The sequence below is a fragment of the Sinohyriopsis cumingii genome, chromosome 10 (assembly GCF_028554795.1).
Source record: "Sinohyriopsis cumingii isolate HCF-2022 chromosome 10, ASM2855479v2, whole genome shotgun sequence".
NCBI lineage: Eukaryota > Metazoa > Mollusca > Bivalvia > Unionida > Unionidae > Sinohyriopsis > Sinohyriopsis cumingii.
The window spans coordinates 17,274,299-17,296,748 of record NC_142970.1 but is presented as its reverse complement, the minus strand read 5'-3'; the positions used below and the strand labels follow the sequence as shown (position 1 = coordinate 17,296,748).

The following is a 22,450-nucleotide window of genomic DNA, read 5'->3' as shown; positions in this document are numbered from 1 at the left end:
AGCTTAATTAGCTATTCGGTCATATACATATTTTTTGTCTTTAATTTTACGAATACGCGAAAAAGCGCACACAACGATGTATTATTAATGGTGCATGAGTAGTCCTACTTGCATGTAACAAGATTTAAATCGAATGGATGCATGGATTGAATGATAACGCAACACAATGTGGGGGTATTCAAGTTTATGAAACAAATAAAAGATGAATAAATAAAGTATCACTACAACGCATTTGCAGATTGACTCGCACACCCACCCACTACTACTATATTGAACATGTTACAGATACCCGTATGTGCAACAATACGAGAATGGTTCTCACATTGATAGTGTACACAATGAAAGGAATATTTACGGAGTCATACGAGACACGGACACGTGTATGATTCACATAATCGTATGATGCATTAATAAAACTACTATGGTTCACACAACCATTTAATACCAATGAAAACTAAGTGGTTCACAACCATATGATAACAGTGGAAACATATGTATGATTCACAACCATATGCTACAAACTAAATTAAGTATAGGTTCAAATAACCACTTGAAACAAAGCAAATTAAATATGGTTCCCAAATACGTCCTTGTATAAATAACACAACGTAATAGTCCTTATTTAAGACTTAATTCATGTCGTAATTCTTGGTCCTTCTCCAGAATTATACGTCCATATCCAACAATTCCCATCATGCAACAGATACAAAAGTCGGTTAAAATGCCTTCACTGCCATACTACGGATAATAGCCTCACCATCCTGGTTATTCTAGCCAGTCTATCCGTATATCCGTCAATACATGCAGACAGACAGACAGCTATACATAAACGAATCTGGTCATAACAAGGAATACACACAATACAGAATAGAAATCCATAAATATGTTACTAAATTGTGTTATGTCAAATAAAGCCCTTAGCGATAAATTGTAACATACCGACTGTTTTTCTAGCGTATTAATTCGCAGAATAACAAAGGCAGTAAGTGATGTAAGGAATTTAGACTATAAAAATACGCTTACAAACTGGAAATGTATCACATTTAACACTTACTCATATGGCTGTAGTTCAAAGTAAGTGTTTTCTCACTCCCTGACAAGATCCAAGCGATCACTGTATCGCATATAACAATAAGACTCATATAAATACACGAGAAAAATAAATGTACATGATCAAGGGAAAAGTATCCGTGCACACCGTGCTATAAGAGAATTTCACCGCGATCGATCTACGATGAGATGCATGTATTTATTGTTCAGTCATACAAAACAAAACAAAAAAAAAAAAAAAAAATATAAAAAAATCAGTAAACAACATCAATAAAAATAAATGAACCACCCTAGGTAACGGTGTATGCGTCTATGCAGTTAATAAATCATATTGTTCTTAAATCATATCAAATTAATTTTTATTGCCTTACTCCGTGACGGTATACATTTTGCGCTGCGACATCCTAAACATTCCCACTCTAGCTGATTCCTTGATAAATTTTACAACACATTTGGTATGAGTTGATATACTACAACCTTTATTTTGCCAAAGATTAAAATGAAAATGTCAACCCTCTTCTATGAATGGAGAGGGTAAGACATGATTTAGAAATAGTACACATTTCACACATTATCAAAAAAATTGTATCTGCAATACATTGCCAGATAGATTTTGCATTGATATTTATATAGTTGTACGTGACGGCCAATATTTTTGTCAAATATTATGATCAAAATAACAAGCATCTTCCATGAGGGAACAAGAGTAACGATACTTTGGTAATAATGGACGCTTCTGACTATGCCACATACAAATTGTTGTGAATTCACTGACCAAAATGAAGTATGAAACCCAGCAAATTCGGGATGTTTGGGGGAGGAGCAGTAGGGGCAAATGTGCATGTAAAATAACATCTGCTAAAACAAAATAAAATCAAAGTTTAAATAAAGACAGTTCAGCACTTTATTGAAACTGGTAAGAAGTAGTTCACATCGAAGGAAGTACGCGTGCTAATTCTAGGTGCTTAACTTTTTTATCAGTTATCTATGTACCATATAAAACTAAGTACATGATCTTGGTATGGCGTTCTGGTACATATATAGCATATAAAGTACATGCTTTTGGTATGGCGTATTGGCATATACAGTATATATAATACATGCTTTTGGTATGGCGTACTGGTACATATATAGCATATATCGTACATGTTTTTGGTATGGCGCATTGGCATATATAGTATATATAGTACATGCTTTTGGTATGGAGTGCTGGTACATATATAGCATATACAGAAGATGCTTTTGGTATGGCGTATTGGCATATATAGTATATAGAGAACATGCTTTTGGTATAGCGTACTGGTACATATATAGTATATATAGTACATGCTATTGGTATGGGGTATTGGTACATATGTAATATATATAGTACATGCTTTTGGTATGGCGTATTGGTACATATATATCATGTATAGTACATGCTTTTGGTATGGCGTACTGGTACATATATAGTATATATAGTACATGCTATTGGTATGGCGTATTGGTACATATGTAATATATATAGTACATGCTTTTGGTATGGCGCACTGGTACATATATAGCATATATAGTACATGCTTTTGGTATAGCGTATTGGCATATATAGCATATATAGTACATGCTTTTGGTATGGCGTATTGGTACATATATAGTATGTATAGTACATGCTTTTGGTATGGCGTACTGGTACATATATAGCATATATAATACATGCTTTTCTTAAGGCGTATTGGTATATATATATATATATATATATATATATAGTACATACTTTTGGTATGGCGTATTGGTACATACATATTATATATAGTACATACTTTTGGTATGGCGTATTGGTACATATATGGTATATATAGTACATGCTATTGGTATAGCGTATTGGCATATATAGCATATATAGTACATGCTTTTGGTATGGCGTATTGGTACATATATAGTATGTATAGTATATACTTTTGGTAGGGCGTATTGGAAAAATTAATACCATAAATAGCAGACGTAATATGAGAAAGAATAGCATCAACAGTAGTAGTGGTAGTAGCGGTTGAAGTAATGGTAACATCGAAGGAAGATCAGACAGATCGGGAGGACGATATCAAGCAAGTTTGTAAAGCGTTGTCGTGGTAATTTATAATTTATGTATACCATCTTTGTTATGTATTATCAGGAGTTCGTATGAATACGTGATGGCTGAATGGTTAGAAAGACACGTAGGTTCAAATCGTACCCATTAAAAGCCAGGACTGCTGCCGTTGTGTGTATTTAAGGGTTCTCGATAATAAGAATAGGTTTAAAAGGGTGGGTGGGTGTGGTACATCCAATTAAAAGGTATAGTACATAAAATTTAAACTTTACTCATTACAAACATAAATAATTGTCACATAAATATTCAAGAACAATATGCTTTGTGGACAATGTATTTATATGGGCTAAAATGGGTGTATTCGATCTTGTATTGTACGCGAAATAGATCACGACATTGATATAGTATTCCATCAGACTCACTATTCATAAACAAATCTATGAAGCCGCTAAGAAGAACGTCACAAATATAGTCCATGCAGAGAAATCAGCCCACTACACTACTAAGGTCATGGAAAGTTTCAGCTGCAATGAGCTCTTCGAGATTGCTAACAAGCTAATGTCAAGGAACAAATGTACACCACTTTCAACTACCTTCTCTCCAGTCGACCTTCCGGACATGTTTGCAAATTTCTTCCGTGACAAAGTACAAACTATAAGACAAGCTTGACACCACAATTTCAATTGACTCGTCGTCACCATACAGTTGGGATACAGAATTTGAGAGGCAACCATTAGCAGCATTTGATCCTGTCTCTGTGAATTTCATACGTACAATCCTGATATATTAAATATATTAAAAAGACAGATGTCCGGATGCATACGTTCCAATATGGTGTTAGATATATTAAAAAGAAACAAGTCCGGATGCCTACATTCTAATACGGTGTTAGATATATTAAAAAGACACATGTCCGGAAAGCTTACATTCCAATACCGTGTTAAATATATTAAAAATACCCATGTCCGGATGCCTACATTACGATACGGTGTTAAATAAATTAAAAAGACACATGTCCGGAAAGCTTACATTCCAATACGATGTTAAATATATTAGAGAGACATATGTCAACAATGCCTACATTCCATTACGGTGTTAAATATATTAGAAAGACACATGTCAACAATGAATACATATCAATACGGTGATAAATATATTAAAAAGACCCATGTCCGGATGCCTACATTCCAATACGGTGTTAAATATATTAAAAATACATATGTCCGGAAAGCTTCCATTCTAATACGATGTTAGATATATTAGAGACACATGTCAACAATGTCTATATTCCAATACTTTGTTAAATATATTAAAAAGACAGATGTCCGGATGCATACATTCCAATAAGGTGTTAAATATATTAAAAAGACCCATGTCCGGAAAGCTTACATTCCAATACGGTGTTAAATATATTAAAAATACATATGTCAACAATGCCTGCATTCCAATACGGTGTTAGATATATTAAAAAGACACATGTCCGGATGCCTACATTCAATACGGTGTTATATATATTAAAAAGACACATGTCCGGAAAGCTTACATTCCAATACGGTGTCAAATATATTAAAAAGACACATGTCCGGATGCCTACATTCCGATACGGTGTTATAGATATTAAAAAGATACATGTCCGGAAAGCTTACATTCCAATACGGTGTCAAATATATTAAAAAAGACACATGTCTGTATGCCTACATTCCAATACGGTGTTAGATATATTAAAAAGACACATGTTCGGATGCCTACATTCCAATACGATGTTAAATATATTAGAAAGGCACACGTCAACAATGTCTACATTCCAATACGGTGTTAAGTATATTAAAAAGACACATGTCAACAATGCCTACATTCCAATACGTTGTTAAATATATTATAAAGACACATGTGCGGATGCCTACATTCCAATACGGTGTTAAATATATTAAAAAGACTCATGTCCGGATGCTTACATTCCAATACGGTGTTAAATATATCAAAAAGACACCTGTCCGGATGCCTACATTCAAATACGGTGTTAAATATATTAAAAATACACATGTCAACAATGCCTACATTCCAATACGTTGTTAAATATATTATAAAGACACATGTCCGGATGCCTACATTCCAATACGGTGTTAAATATATTACAAAGACACATGTCCGGATGCCTACATTCTAATACGGTGTTAAATATATTAAAAGACACATGTCAATAATGCCTACATTCCAATACGTTGTTAAATATATTATAAAGACACATGTCCGGATGCCTACATTCCAATACGGTGTTAAATATATTACAAAGACACATGTCCGGATGCCTACATTCTAATACGGTGTTAAATATATTAAAAGACACATGTCAACAATGTCTACATTCCAATACAGTGTTAAATATATTAGAAAGACACATGTCAACAACGCCTACATTCCAATCCGGTGCTAAATATATTAAAAATACACATGTCCGGATGTCTACATTCCAATACGGTGTTAGATATATTAAAAAGACACATGTACGGATGCTTACATTCCAATACGATGTTAAATATATTAGAAAGACACATGTCAACAATGTCTACATTCCAATACAGTGTTAAATATATTAGAAAGACACATGTCAACAACGCCTTCATTCCAATACGGTGTTAAATATCTTAAAAAGACACATGTCCGGATGCCTACATTCCAATACGGTGTTAAATATATCAAAAAGACACAGTCCGGACGACTGCATTCCAATACGGTGTTAAATACACATGCCCGTATGCCTAAATTCCAATACGGTGTTAAATATATTAAAAAGACACATGTCAACAATGCCGACATTCACAAGCTGCCTTTGTCAGCTATATATTTCAGTAATCATCATCATCATCATCATCATCATCATCATCCGTCTGATCAGTGATATATTTCTTCACATCTAAATCATCATTATTTGCATAATGTATAGCAACGACTTGTAAATCTAGTTCTGAAAAATATAATCACGTTCCATCCCTCCCCCTTTTACTACTCCAGGTTTTGACTACTTACTGATACATATAAGATTAAACTAAAACTAAATAACAATGGAGTATGGTGGTAGAATGTATTTACTTCTTTATTGAGAATTTTCTTTTAAAGGGGAACAACTCCATTGATATTATATCGTAGTCCACAATATTTCCCAAAAATTACTAATGTATAATATACGCCATTAAGCATTTCAAAGCTTATTTACTGTATATATTGGCATTACCAAACAAAATCATGCAATTCATTGACTGTACATACTGGCGTTAGCAAAGCATACAATTCATCTACTGTATATGCTGGCAATACCAAAGCATACAATTCATGTACTGTATATACTGGCATTAGCAAAGCATACAATTCATTTACTGTACACACTGGCATTGCCAAAGCATACAATTCATGTACTGTATATACTGGCATTAGCAAAGCATACAATTCCTTTACTGTACATATTGACATTACCAAAGCATACAATTAATCTAATGTACATATTGACATTACCAAAGCGTCAAACTCTTTGTGTTTTTTTAAATGTTCATTATTATCTTAATATACAAAGTAGAGAACATTAGTTCCATTCAGCGCGTCAACAATCTACCGCAACTCAAAGCATTTGCACTTTATTCGTTTTATTGTTTCTACATTCTCAATAAAAAATAACCGCAATTTCATTAAATGAAAACACAAAGACTATATATGGAGTATGTATGTGGTAGATATGTTTGAATGTATGCATGCATATTTAGGGTTTAACGGTATATTGGCACATTCCCTGTCAAAGAGTAAAGGCCAATAAAAAGCTGTGTAACAAAAATGGTCCATGCAAATCCTTGTTAAAATCCCCATAAAATCAATGCCAGAGGTTTGTTTAATGTACAAGTCGCAGTCCTTTTCTTGAACATACATTATAACACACACGATAAAATACTAAAGTCTCTCTCTCTCTCTCTCTCTCTCTCTCTCTCTCTCTCTCTCTCTCTCTCTATATATATATATATATATATATATATATATATATATATATATATATATATATATATATAAACTTTTAAACACTTGGCCTCTACCCCTAACGAATACTGCTATTCTTAGATGAAATACAGAATTCACAAAATAATTCATTTATCTGTGAAACTAGTATTTCTTCAAGATCGGTATTGAATCTTGATGGAATGTTTATTTTTATGCATTGGACTTTTTCTGCCAATGGAAAAACTAAATATTTGTTTTGGAGAGATTTAACCAAGAATAAAAATAAGGTATGTTTTTACAATATTTCTAAATTGAGAACAAGGACATATTAGATAAATAATAATAATAATAATAATAATAATAATGATAATAATAATAATAATAATAATAATAATAATAATGATAATAATAATGATAATAATAATAATACTAATAATAATAATAACAATAATAATAATAACAATAATAATAATAATAATAATAATAACAATAATAATAATAATAATGATAATAATAACAATAATAATAACAATAATAGTGATAATAATAACAATAATAAAAATAACAATAATAATAATAATAATAACAATAATAATAATAATAATGATAATAATAACAATAATAATAACAATAATAGTGATAATAATAATAATGATAATAATAATGATAATAATAATAATAATGATAATAATAATAATAGTAATAGCAATAATAATAATAACAATAATAATAATAACAATAATAATAATGATAATAATAATAATGATAATAATAATGATAATAATAATAATAATGATAATAATAATAATAATGATAATAATAATAATGATAATAATAATGATAATAATAATAATAATGATAATAATAATAATAATGATAATAATAATAATAGCAATAATAATAATAACAATAATAATAATAATAATAATAATAATAATAATAACAATAATAATGATAATAATAATAATAATAATAATAATAACAATAATAATGAGACTTACTAACTGCGAATACAGATGAATGCATGAAGCGTATGAAATTACTTCCTTAGACATTTTATTCTTTGATATAAACGGTTGTACGAAATTATTATTATAATAACCAAGTTCGTTAACGAATCTGTCTACAACAGGAATCATTGTACTGGTTTTGTTTGGTCAGTGTCCTAGATCAACCTGGGGTTTGGAATATATATCGGTTGTTTGCTCGTGCACAAACGTGCTTTACTGTAACTCATTATTTATCATCAGCATTATAGACACGTAAGAATAAAAAAACTCGACAACATAACGTGCCATACTTAACAGTTCATAGGTGTACTGGTGATAATAGTCATTGTAGCAAACAAATAATGGTTGTTGTTGCTGTTGTTGATGTTATTTTTGGTTTAATGCCATTTTCAGCACATGATAGGCTATACATGGCGGCCACTATAAGTGGTTGAGGAAGAACCCCGGTAAACCGACCCACAGGAAGCTATCGGCAAGCTTTTTCGCGAGCTTACATTGGCCGGGACCTAGACGGCATGTACGCAGTAACAAGTGCATTCATTGACCTGTTTTCAAGACAAATCACATGAGCTAGTGAAACGCATACGAAACATAAGGATGCAATTATATTCGACTCATTCCTTTGATGTAAGTGTTTTGTTGAAACTTCATGCACAGGACAACATATTTTTTCTTTCTAAAATGTCACCCTTCGGGAAAATGTATTCGTTGTTAAAGTCACCACATGATATCTGTGTCACCGAAAGAGAGTATCCGGATATGAATAAATGAATCAATAATGAGAAAACTTGCTGTAAGCGTTCCGTATATCACACAGTTAATACGAGTTACGAAATTAAAGTACAAATGTTGCACATTCTTTTAGAAATGTTGAAATGTTGTACAGCGTAGAAATGAACAAATGGAGTAGAAATTGTCATGCCTTCTATATTGTCATGAGTTCTATATTAACTTGAGTTGAATTATTTTGCAACGGGCATTTAGCGAAATTTTAGCACCAAGTATACTACTATTCCTATGAAATACAACTAAGCTATGTTTAAATATTAGAACCACGTGTAATACATTGAGGCTCGTATCGTTCCTTAAAATTGACCTGTCATGCATGTATATATAATAACTACGACGGAGGACACTTCTCTCCTTTCTCGCGCGACCCATTTAAGAATAAACGCTGTTATTTCAAGCCACATTTCGCGTAGCGTAATAAATTTTGTACCGATGTTTAGCTCAGACATTCGACTGTGTACCACTATTAACAGTTTGACTTAACATCATACCTTTAAGGAATGCCAAATCATTTTCCCACTGTACCGCTCGACATGTACCTGATCGCGCCTCTTAATTTGCAAGAACAAAGCGCCTAATGGAATACTGTCCTCTTATTGGTTAAAAGAAAATGACGTCCATTATTTATTTATGACTTATTTTCAGTTGGCCAATGAGAAGGCGGTATTCCATTCAGGGCGTTGTTTTGAAACACAGTTGGTTTACCTATATAACCAGGGGCCCCGGATGGGCGAGATGTCTAACGCACTCACTGTCACGGATCACTGCCGTCTATCCTCTGTCTGATTGGGTTCGAGTCTCGGGCTTGACCAATGTGGATACGTGAGAAAGCTGACCAGTAGCTTACCGTGGGACGGTGGTTCTTACATGTATTTTCCCGGGTTCTTCCTCCACCACTTATAGTGTCCACCATGTACGGAATATCATGTGCTGAAAAATGGCATAAAACTCGACAACAACTGCATCATCAACAATAACAACAACATCATCAACAACATATATCCGACTATGCAGCCGTTAATCGAAGTGAGCACAAGCTAATAAAGCAACATATATTTAATCTCAAGTTCGAGATGACGCTTTAGTCCAATTAAGAATAGTAACCAATAAATGTGTCGGTTAAAATAGAACCAGTTTCTTTAAGAAACAGATCTATCTAATCGCTTTGTCAACCTTAGTGTGCAATCACTTGCAGGACGGTCACCTTGCATATTTAAATTTATCATGAAGCAGCTAGCTAAGTAGTTGTGCTTTACTTGACAGAATTAAATAAAAAAGATGATATTGGAGGATATGTGTAATCATATAAAACGAAAAATAAACTCAGGTACCAATGTCAACCATTTAAAAGCGACTATTAGAGCACACAGAAAAGAAAACGACTCTAGCATCAGAGCATTGCTTGGAAAAGTAGTGATACACGGAAACCGATGAAAATGATAACAAATCAAAAGAATATCTTATGAAATGACATGGGAAGTTTCAAAAGGAGCAAATCTGACTGATGGTAACTCATACAAGTAAACATACACCAGCTGCAAATATAGCATATCGCAACAGTTTTTCAGTGCTCATGCTACAGTGTAGTCCCATTTGTTTATGGTTAGTCCGCCAATATCGACATGGGTTTAATAAAATTGTGTTAAAGGAATCAACGGCAGTATACAGCATTAGCAATTGGGTTTTGTCAGTGCTTTTAATTGCTCGGATATATGACTAAAATACCTAACACACACACGGACATACACACACTCCTCAGATATATGACTCAAAAAGTGCAAACACGGACACACATACACACAGACACACACGTGTATTATTTCTTACAGTAGTTAGATAACTCGTATTTGTATACCACTGTTCATAATTTACATTTCGCGAATACTGCGTTTTGACAAATTAATGTCTGACTTATTCAAGACTGCACTGATTTAGGAAGGTGGGGCAGACCATTCTTGCGACATTGCACTCTGATGAGTATAGGGGATCGACATATTACTTTACGTGGGAGGGGATTCTGAACTTCTATTTAGAGCCGGGATATGTATGTTTCCTTACCTTATTTATGGTAATATAATGCATATAATAGTTTTTTATGAGAAAACAGAAGATACATGAGATTTTCCTTCTGACCTGGACTGACGGTTGACTCAACACTAATGACGCGTGGTTATCATAGTTTTTTTGTTTAGCTAATAATGGAATTTAAATGGTTCAAGTTTAATCTAAGGAATTGTTTTTATCTAATATGTGTTTGTCATTTCTTGTCGTAAAGTTAATACATGAGGACGTAAGATCATTTTCGTTACTTTATAGGCATCTTGACATGAACATGAAGTTAGAATAGGAATGTGTTTATAAGATTCATGCTCCTCGAGGCGACATCCTGTGTCGTTATCTCAATAGCCAGCATCCGTTTTACATATCCACGTTCACGCAATATTCAATATTTTGATATACTATTGCAACTCAAACGAAAATGAAGTCCTCTGTATATCGTTCGATGTTCGATGTGATTAGCTGTTGATCCGTACAGGCATGTGTTCCTAGTCGACATGTGTCTCCACAAAATTTATCTTTTTGATAGCATACGGCAAGAGGAAAAGAAAACCTTATAACTTTAAAAGAAAAAGAAAAAAAAAATGATAAGCAAAAAAGGGTAGGTCGCTTGTATCAAGTTGGCTTATTTAAAGGCCGCTTGCTCAAAGGGCTCAAACAGGGTAAGATTAAGAGGTAATACAGTATTACAAAGTTAGATTGAACTAGCATTCACTGGCACAACCAAACAAAATAAATAAAAACATACGACCAGGATGCGTCCACATTAAATTTCACACCGTATTTGCTAGAACAGCTTGCACGTTTACTCTCATTGATATGAAATTGCCATATCACAACTTTATTTCTATCTCCATCTACAATATCAACGTAGTGATCAATCTTTATTGTATCCGTGTATTTAGATGTTGCTACCTCGGGTAATATATTAAATGCTTGCATCATTTGTGTGTCCTGTGTCACTTCAAGGAAGGAACTCGGCAAAATATGTCAAAATCGAGCTAAATCTTACAATTACTTCACGACCTTGGTACATTGTGATGCATTATAGATTTCGTTGGAATTATCAAAACTGTATTTGTGAAATAGTCACAATTATTTGATGTAATTTAGATAGAAGAAGGGCAATATCTTTGCAAAAATGATGAACAAAATCGAACTGACCGGGAATTCTATAAATGAATCTTCATAAACTATTACAATTAAAAACGGTGCTGCAGGAGTATTGTATCTGTAAGCCAGTTATATGTTCACTTTAAACAGCAGACTAATCTCCAAGTTATTTTCAACCGTTTTAAGAATGAACTTGGCAGATAAATTGGCTACATTTAAAATAGAAATAAAAGTTTAAAGCCAAAAGTATTCGAAAGTTGTAATGATGTATGAAATTAGACGATTAAAACGTCCGATAAATACCAAAATATATCAATGACTAAATCGACGATCTTGTAACAATGAAATCTGAAGTAATGTCAGCAAGCTTGATTGCCAGCGTGCCGTTTGAATATCTATTTTTAGACAAATATGGACCATAGCTCGCAAAAAGTGGCCATAATTTATTGAGTATCTAATTTAATTCATCTAAATCAATAATTATATAAAGCTTTACATCGAAATGAGTGGAATCAAACAATAAAAAGTGCGACCAATTTTCAGGTATTGACAAGGCATTGGCTTTTCTATCTGATGCGGAGGATGTATCATAACTGTAAGAAATAATGAGCCATGTATCATAACTGTAAGAAATAATAGGCCATGTATCATAAATTGTTAGAAATAATAGGCCATGTATCATAACTGAAAGAAATAATAGGCCATGTATCATGACTGTAAGAAATAATAGGCCATGTATCATAAATTGTTAGAAATAATAGGCCATGTATCATAACTGTTAGAAATAACAGGCCATGTATCATAACTGTAAAAAGAAAATAGGCCATGTATAATAACTCTAAGAAATAATAGGTCATGTATCATAACTCTAAGAAATAATAGGCCATGTATCATAAATTGTTAGAAATAAGAGGCCATTTTGATTTCAATTTCTTTCCTTGGGCTGTAGCAGCGTATGGGTATTATTGGGCTGTAACACCACATGGTTTTCCTTGTATGTGGCAATGTAGGGTTTTCCTTAGGCTCTAGCAATACATGGTTTTCCTTGGGCTGTAGCATCATAGGGGTTTTCTTGGGCTGCAGCACCACATAGTTTTCATTGAGCTGTGGCAGCATAGGGTTTTCCTTAGGCTATAGCAGTATAGGGGTTCCTTGGGCAGTAGCAGCATAGGGTTTTCCTTCGGCTGTAGCATTATAGGGTTTTCCTTGGGTCAAAACAAAATAGGGTTTTCCTTGGGCTGTATCAAAATAGGGTTTTTCTGGGGCTGTAGCAACAAAGTGTTTTCTTTGGGCTATAGCAAAATAGGGTTTTTAATAAATACAAATTGGTTCAGACGCTGTAGGGGATTCAGGTTTGTAATTTGGTAAAGCAAGAACGGTGGAAACGTTTAAAAAATAACAAACGAAACAATCTACACAATCTTCATGCTCACTCCGCTGTAGACGACGAAATGCAATCGAGGGCAGGTACACGTAATGTACAGAACGCATTTCATTAGAAATATAGAATAAATTAGCTTATTCAAGCTTGAATCATATTTAGGTCATTAGAAAAATCTTGCAGACAAAAAGTTCGACCATTTGAGGAAAGTTCCTGGACCATTTGCACTTATATGTCTGTCTGTATGTTTTTGTTTAACTTTATTCACTTTCTGTATATTCCAAGCTTCCTAAAATGACGTCCCGAGATCACTGTTAAATGTGTATAAGTATTAACATGTGTCCACTGGAAAGATTGTATTTTTGAAAGGTGTTACCTTTATTACAAATTATCAATAAAACTCTAATAAGATTTAATTCGAATATTTAGACAAATACCGAGCCTCAGATTAGGACGAATATTTTATTTAATTTAAATGCGGCCATAATGAAAGCGTAATATTGATATATGTATCAGATGTGATATATTCAAAGGTGTAAAGTCTGTGTGCAATGGTTGAAGATGAGTACACTTTACTTCTTAATTGTATCTCTTTACTTGAGCTTGCCGACCTTTTAACCCATTGTTTGCACGCGTGAAGTTCGCGCATGTCACTTGACCTTATGAAATGCTGTCTTGAAGAGTGTTTAAGTTGTTACAATCTCCTTTTGGATTTTGTGCAATGTATGTATATGCTTGTATACGTACTTGATTTTTTTAACTGAAACGCGGATAATAGTGGAAAAAACTGGATAATCCTATAATAGCTAGGTTTCAACTAGATCATTTTTCTTGTCAAAATTGTTTCATATATTATCCAAAATGGATTTCAAATACTCTTTGTGTAAAAAAAGGTCATAATTTATGATCGGTAAAGTCTCAATTCTTGTATCTTGTATGAAGTGCCAATCATTTAAATTATTGACGTTTATCCTATCTATCTGTTTCCTTTCATAAGTCAGCGAATACTGACTGCTGATGTAAACAATTAAAGACTGACTAAAGGTCCTGAAAACCTATTTGTAATTTAAGGTGTGTGCAAAGTATGCGATATTTGCTTCTTAGGCACAAATTATATTTAGGATGAAGCAAATGGTGTGCATATTGCATATATTAACCAATTACAAATATCCCAGTCCACCTCTTACATTGTAGAACTAATACATGTACCGGATATGTAGCCACGACCCAAATTATAAATGTAAACTATAACTGGGAAAATCGGGTGTAAACTACAATATGTGCATGTGACTGCCAATCTTATACAGGTAATATAATTTATAAAGATGAAGATTAGATTCATTGGGGCACAAATTATTTCCCTCCGCTCCCGTCCCCCTGCTCGGGCAGCGGACTTCAAAAATTTTGGTTTTGGTTCAATGACTCAAATTTTTACAAACACAAGATATGGACGCTAGATACACTAAAAAATACATTATTGCACAGTAAATTAAGATGCCACTCTTCTTCAGTAAAGGAGAATTAACAGATATAATAACTTGACATAATTCACAAGAAATGAAATACACGTTTTGAAGAGGAATTGAGGCGACGCCATATTTGCTCTACGTACACTGCAGGTTACCCGCAAGAGAGAGCCAAACAGCTATGTGTGCAATATATGGGATCTTGAGAAATATATATCTTCACAATAATTACATTTCTGCATATTTAGGCGGGAGACACGCCGATTTAAGAACAAATATCAATATATGTCAGTACCAGCAAGGATGGACAAAGATATCAATGAGTTTCTGTACAAGCAAGGATAGACAAAGATATCAATGCATTACTCTACTAGCAAGGATGGACAAATATGTCAATGCATTTCTGTACGAGCAGGGATGGACAAATATATCACTGCATTTCTGTACGAGCAAGGATGAACAAAGATATCAATGCGTTTCTGTAGGAAGAAGGATGAACAAAGATATCAATGCGTTTCTGTAGGAAGAAGGATGGGCAAAAATATGAAACTATTTTCACCAACACTGAGTCAAAAATTGGGCCTTCAACATAACGTACCTTTTCACTGTTGCCAGATATAGCCCCTCAGCTTTAAAGCATCATTTCAGAACAATTTTGGGCTACCTATTGTAAAGGGAGTTTATTATGGATTTTCAGACCAGAGTAATTGTTTGTGATCAAAGTATTTTATATTGAAAATGTAGAAAGACGAAAAATATATGGCAACATTAGGTCAAACGAGAACCAATATTCCTTTCTTACACGCAAACTTTGACCAACTGTTCGAGACTCTCTCTCTCTCTCCCTATATATATATATATATATATATATATATATATATATATATATATATATATATATATATATATATATCTTGACAATGATAGATATCTTAACAAAATAAGCCTGGTGTAAGGAAGTAAAAACAGTCAAGAACGTACTGGAACCAGAAAATATTTGACAATTTTCCGCTTAGTCTGACAAAAATATTTTTAGGAAACATATTTTATTAGACTTATAAAACAAGAATGTGGAAGTGTTTTACTGAATTTGAAACAAGAAGAATTTCACTACAAGTTTGTATAATGTGGGAAATAATTGTAGGTGTCCCTCGGTATACAAAATAGAAGACTTAAACTGAGAGATAATTGTAGGTGTCTCAGCGATATACAAGTTATAAGACATAAACTGAAAAATAATTGTAGGTCCCTGCGGTATACAAGTTAGAACACGCAAACTGAAAAATAGGTGTAGGTGTCCCTGCGGTATACAAGTTAGAAGACCTGAACTGAAAAATATGTGTAGGTGTCCCTGCGGTATACAAATTACAAGACGTAAACTGAAAAGTAAGTGTAGATGTCCCTGCTGTATACAAGTTAGAAGACGTAAACTGAAAAAATAAGTGTACGTGTCCCTGCGGTATACAAGTTAGAAGACGTAAACTGAAATATAAGTGTTGGTATCCCTGCGGTATACAAGTTAGAAGACTTCAACTTAAAAATAATTGTAGGTGTCCCTGCGGTATACCAGTTAGAAGACGCAAACTGACAAATAGCTGTAGGTGTCCCTGCTGTATGCAAGTTAGAAGACCTAAACTGAAAAGTAAGTGTAGGTGTCCCTTCGGTATACAAGTTAGAAGACTTTAATTGATAGGATAATGAAGGAATATTTTATGTTGAAGATTTAGCACAAACTCATACATGAGAAAATGAGACATTTAGAATCAATAAAGGCTCGGCTAGATTTTTCAATTCGACTCACAGGAAATTAAATGTGTAACGATGGAGTACGTCATGATTGTTACGATGTTAGGTTTCACTGGAAATCCAAGCATAGCACATAAGAAACTATAAATCAATAAACTGAAAGTAAAAATGAAGAACTGTTTGGTAATCCCAATACAATTTGTGATCAGAAAACCAGTATATATACCGATATTAATAGGATCAATATTAAAACTAAACTTAAATGGATTAAGTTTAATCACGTGAAAAACAAATAAAGATTGACTGAAAAAGGCAAACAAAATTTGTGGATGCATTCAAATCTATTTTCAATCAGTAATCCGTATAGGCCATACAAGTATAATCTTGACAGATATAAACATTGGTTTTGTAATTTTCTAATAAAGGTGACAATTATTCTTTTATATTTGAAAATGAATTGAATATATCGGTCAACGTTTATTAATAAGCAGATAAACGAATCAGACAAGTTCAAATAATCAAATATAATTAAACAAAGAAGTAGTTCGTTTCATAGTATTTGAAGGGATCAGTATCATTCTTGCTGAATAACGGTCTTTTGAAAAATGATTTCACTCACGTTGACCATCAAGGAAGACAAAAATTCTTTGGTAAAACGCGGTTGGCTTTTCAAAACAAATTACAAATCAAAGTACAAGAACAAACAATTGCTCATGAAAGACAATATATATGATGGTAAATTAGTTCTGTCTTAAATTTACAAAACTGCCAAACTTCACCGAAAGTCTCCTTTTATTCACTACTGTGATTTTAAAGCATAATTGAGCAAATAAATGTCACTAAATAAAACTACAAAGCAGTCCTGACCTCCAACGCCATGGGATATAAAAGCAGCCAAACACATGCCATCCAACATTGTCTCTATCTTAAATTAACTCAACCAATAGTTTACACAGTAATAGTCGGAATGGTACAATTGTATTGATATTTAGGGTAAAGTGTAATAACATCAGTAGTAATGCCAACATGTTGAAATTATATTCATTAATAATGATAAAGTCATTAAATTTACACCAATGTATGTTATCTATGTATCAGCGTCTTAGTGAATAAAAAGATCCAGACTAAAACGTATAAATACTATTCATAAAAAATAAATATAATGCTTTTATAGCTGGTACATTTTAGAAAGAATTCTTTCTAGAGATGTTTGTATAAATATGAGAAAACTGTGTATCTATAATTAAGGATTTTATAGTTGATAGATTTAAGAAAGACGAATTTGATGAAAGATGAATAACATTTAATTGACATTTTTCATTTTATGGAACAATTTCATGAGCTACTTATTCAAATATAAACGATGATACATTCACAGATTTAAGCAAGAGGGGAATTTTAGCATGTATGCTTTTATTGGAATAAATTCGTTCAATTTGACCAAATGATCGCCGAGCACGAAACGGGAAGCTGACGCGGTAAATTACATAATTATGAACATAGAGTAAAAAATCAATCATATATATATCTGATTGGACACCAAAAGCACGTATTGTCATAAATATTGATAAAAAGTGGTTCATTTTTGCAATTGAATCAATTTTACATAATGCTGACGCAAATCTTGAAGGCCGCCGAAACACAATTTAGAAGGACAGCTGTCCAGTAAAATATGAAGATAAAAAGGCACATATGAAATTTAATTCTGCATGTGTAGGAAGACAAAACGGGAGATTGACTAACGTGATCAAAAATGAAACAAACTCAGGGAAGAAAACGTTATGTACTACTATCACGAATATAAAAATGACCTCTCTAGACTGATGTCGAGCCAGATAAGCAAACGAAATCGGCATGGATATTGATCAACACAAATAGATCAAATTTGGGGGCCCCGAGTGGCCGAGTGGTCTAAAGCGCTCTCCGTTAAGGATCACTGCCATCTCACCTCTGTCTGCGTGGGTTCGGGTCTCGGATTCGGCCAGTGTGGGTATGTGAGAAAGCTTGCCAGTAGCTTCTCGTGTGTCGGTGGTTCTTTCCGGGCTTTTCCCGGGTTCTTCCTCCACCAATAATAATGGCCGCCATGTATAGCCTATCGTGTGCTGAAAAATGGCGTTAAACCCTACAACAACAATAACAACAACAGATCAAATTTGTTTTAATATGTCCAAAATATTAACAAAGCACCAATGATTGACTGTAGTTAATGCGATAAACATCATGTCTGATTACATTTCCGAACTATCAACACAAAAAAAAGATTTCATTCGTGCATTATTGCGATGTTGAATGTGTTTAATCTAAATATATTAAGAAGACAATTAACAGGACCCAACATACAGCTATGGTATCTTTTATATAGATGTACCTTTCATAGTGTCAGCCCATTCACTTGGTACGAATGGTGTCTTATATATACATGTGTGTGTGTGTGTGTGTGTGTGTGTGTGTGTGTATACCTATAGCTGTTAGCTAATTCACATTTTGTAAGGCTATTATCAGTCTGATATTATGTTTTCATATTCTGAATTATTTGTACAGGCATGATATTCAGTGCACTTACAATGAATAGTTCTTTATTTAGTTATTCATCTATTTTTTATTTATTTTTATTTAGTTACCTTAGGTGTTCCATGTATGTCCGTTATATGGACCTAACACACAGTCTGGAACCATGCGTAGTGTATGTGGACACGGCTACTGGATATCACTACCGCTGCATGACGTGCGAAGTGTGCAACGTAAAGAGATGACGTCATTCCCAATATAACAATGCATATGCAAATCGATTTCTCTCACCTTTCTTCCTTTATGAGTGATGAATATTTATTTTTGATATATAGTTTTATTGTTTGTTAACAAATTCATAACCAACTAATGTTTGTTTTAGTTAAGCAGCACACATAAAATAGAAACAAAGAAAACAGACCAAAGAAAGCAATAAAGAGCAACGAGACAAAAATAACACACACCCCGCAAAAAATGAAACATGATCTGAACACACATACAGATATGGTGCTGAATGATTTTCCCTTCTCGATATGTTTCCCAAATTAGGTGCATATTTGTCCCTGTTATACATGTTTCTCAAATTATGTGTATAACTGTCCTTTTTGACATGTTTCCCAAAAATGATGTGTATACATGTCCCTTCTAGACATGTTTTCCAAATGAGGTGTATAATTTTCCTTAGTACTGAGACTGACAAATTCGTCCATTATTTACGCGTTACAAAAAAGAAATTCAATCTAATGTCAAGAAGATAAATGTTTTTCTCCAACAAATATTCCATTTGCTTTTTAACACACTCTTGTCTGAGAGGATTCGTCTTGTAAGGTTATAGTTTTACAGGTGTAGAATCCACAATTTCGATATCATGATAAATCTTGTTTGTTGGAGTTTCTTTAATTCTATTTCAGAGTGAGCAGACTAAAAATTATTTATTGCTAGCAGACTGAAAATTATTTCTTGCTACTTCACAGTCAGAGACATAATATAAAAGATAAGTCTCTGAATCCGATGCAAATAAATTTTCTATTTTTGAAACACCAAAGGTCCATGAAGAATATGTATTAAAAAACTGATTCAAGGAGAGCAAAACCTGCCATTTGACAAGTATAACAAGTTGTACATTATTTGGAAACATGACTTCTAATATTCGGCCATTAAAATGATGTATGATCTTGTGATAAGTCTTATTAACCAAATGACCAGCCACTAGAGTTTGATGTGCCAAAATACGAATTTCCTGTCTATATGACTTAAGAACAATAGCACACTGACCAGTCATCACCAACGGGTACCTCGGATGGTGTCCATTTTCTCACGAGGACCCAATTTTCAGAAAAAAGCAGGTTGGTACTTTTGTTATTACCCAGAAGATCTGAGGACCTTGGTCATATTTGACACCAAGCGATTTTCGTGTCTAACCCTGATTAGAAAATGTGACAATGAGTGGTAAAATGGGATCACATTGTTTAGAAATGAGACAATGAGTGGTAAAAGGGATCATCTTGGTTAGAAATGAGACAATGAGTGGTAAAAGGGATCACATTGGTTAGAAATGAGACAATGAGTGTTAAAAGGGATCACATTGGTTAGAAATGAAACAATGAGTGGCAAAAGGGATCACACTGGATAGAAATGAGACAATGAGTGGTAAAAGTAGATGAGATAATGAGTGGTAAAAGGGGATGAGACAACGAGTGGTAAAAGGGGACGAGCCAATAAGTGGTAAAAGGGGTATCACGTTGATCATAATCTTTTCATTGATCAATATCAGGAGCGAAAGAGCATTACTCATTTTTGGCTGACACATTTAATTAAAAGCCTGACCAATAAATGTGTCAGCCAAAGGAATCATTTTCTGATGATCTTCATTCCCAAATTGGCAGTTGTAAGTAAACGTACAAACCAATGAATACATTACAGATCTGTATCCGAAGTTCAATCAAGGCTGTGATATACAGGACATACTATTTTCTCTTCTAGTTCTATATATTAATATGTCATATGCGACTGTTTCAGTGAATACAACTTCTTGAGATGCATTTTATAACATTATAAATTGTTGTGACCATATGCATTCCCAATTAAATATACACACAATATCTGAGATAAAGTTATTGCTTGTTTCTTCTTTTTTTTCCATTTCTATTGCGTGAGCACATTTATAAGGTAGAAAAGATTTGCGGTGCGTACAGTTCCTCCGTTCCAGATAACGTTGCACGGTTAACAAGGCACGCAACTTAGGAAATCGACAAATAAGTATTTTAACGATATCGGCTTTAAAAATAGACAGGTGGAGATGTGTTTCAGACAAAGTGACAAAATAAATCCACATGACTCAACCCGGTTTGTTCAATGCCTTAGAGAGAGAGTGTGTGTGTATGTGTGTGTGTGTGTGTGTGTGTGTGTATTTCCACGAAATTAAGAAAACTATTGCAAAATAACATCTTTAATTTCCACGAAGAGGACGAACACTAATATTTTCGGTAGAGTGCTTGTTCCAGAGCCCAACGTGAGAACACTTTAGCAACCATTCATATCAAGCCATAGACCCAGATGCACACAAAACTAACTGCCTAGAAAGAAATAGATGTACCGACAAGCGCTACCATACGTCTGCATGACTTATGTCACGACCAACACTTTAGGTGCTAACAGTATTACGTGTTTAGGCTCTTACAGAATGTAACAGAAATGAATTTTTAAAAAAATTATATACTGTACAGAATATTGTTTGATATGCGCGATTTTAATGTAATTAGCATGAGTCTTCGTGCATCTATAAACTTTACATTGATTATTATGGTCCTGGTTACATAGCCGGTATTTGTATTAGTTCTAAAATATAAAAAGTGGACCCTGATGTTTACAATTGGTTTAAACATACAATTTTTGTTAGGAAAACGCAAATTTCAGACTGTGAACACCGTAAATTACCAATAGTTTTCAGTACACTGAATCAGCCTCTTATTGTGAAAAGCAGCTGTCTATACTGGTTGCGATATACAAGGGAAAAGTATGGACAGTATAAACGTCAATAAGTTAAATGATTGGAAATTCATACAAAATGCAGCATGTGAGACTTTACATGGTAAAAATCAAAATCTTTTTATAACAAAAAATATTTGAAAGATATTTATGTATGCATTCTACCACAATTCGACAAGGAAATGTTCGATTTGAAGGATATATATATATATATATATATATATATATATATATATATATATATATATATATATATATATATATATATATATAATTATCTTTATGTATTCATTAT

The 22,450-nt window shown here is 33.3% G+C and overlaps 1 protein-coding gene across 1 annotated transcript in view; it reads left to right on the top strand.

The window, feature by feature from the left end:
* Positions 1-19,413, top strand: part of LOC149789660 (uncharacterized) — a 94,467-nt gene extending 75,054 nt beyond the window's left edge. The window contains exon 6 of the mRNA XM_089973347.1: positions 19,277-19,413. Within this exon, the coding sequence (XP_089829473.1) occupies positions 19,277-19,285 (9 nt within the window). The 3' untranslated portion in view covers positions 19,286-19,413. The remainder of the gene's footprint in view (positions 1-19,276) is intronic.
* The last annotated feature ends 3,037 nt before the right edge of the window (positions 19,414-22,450 follow it).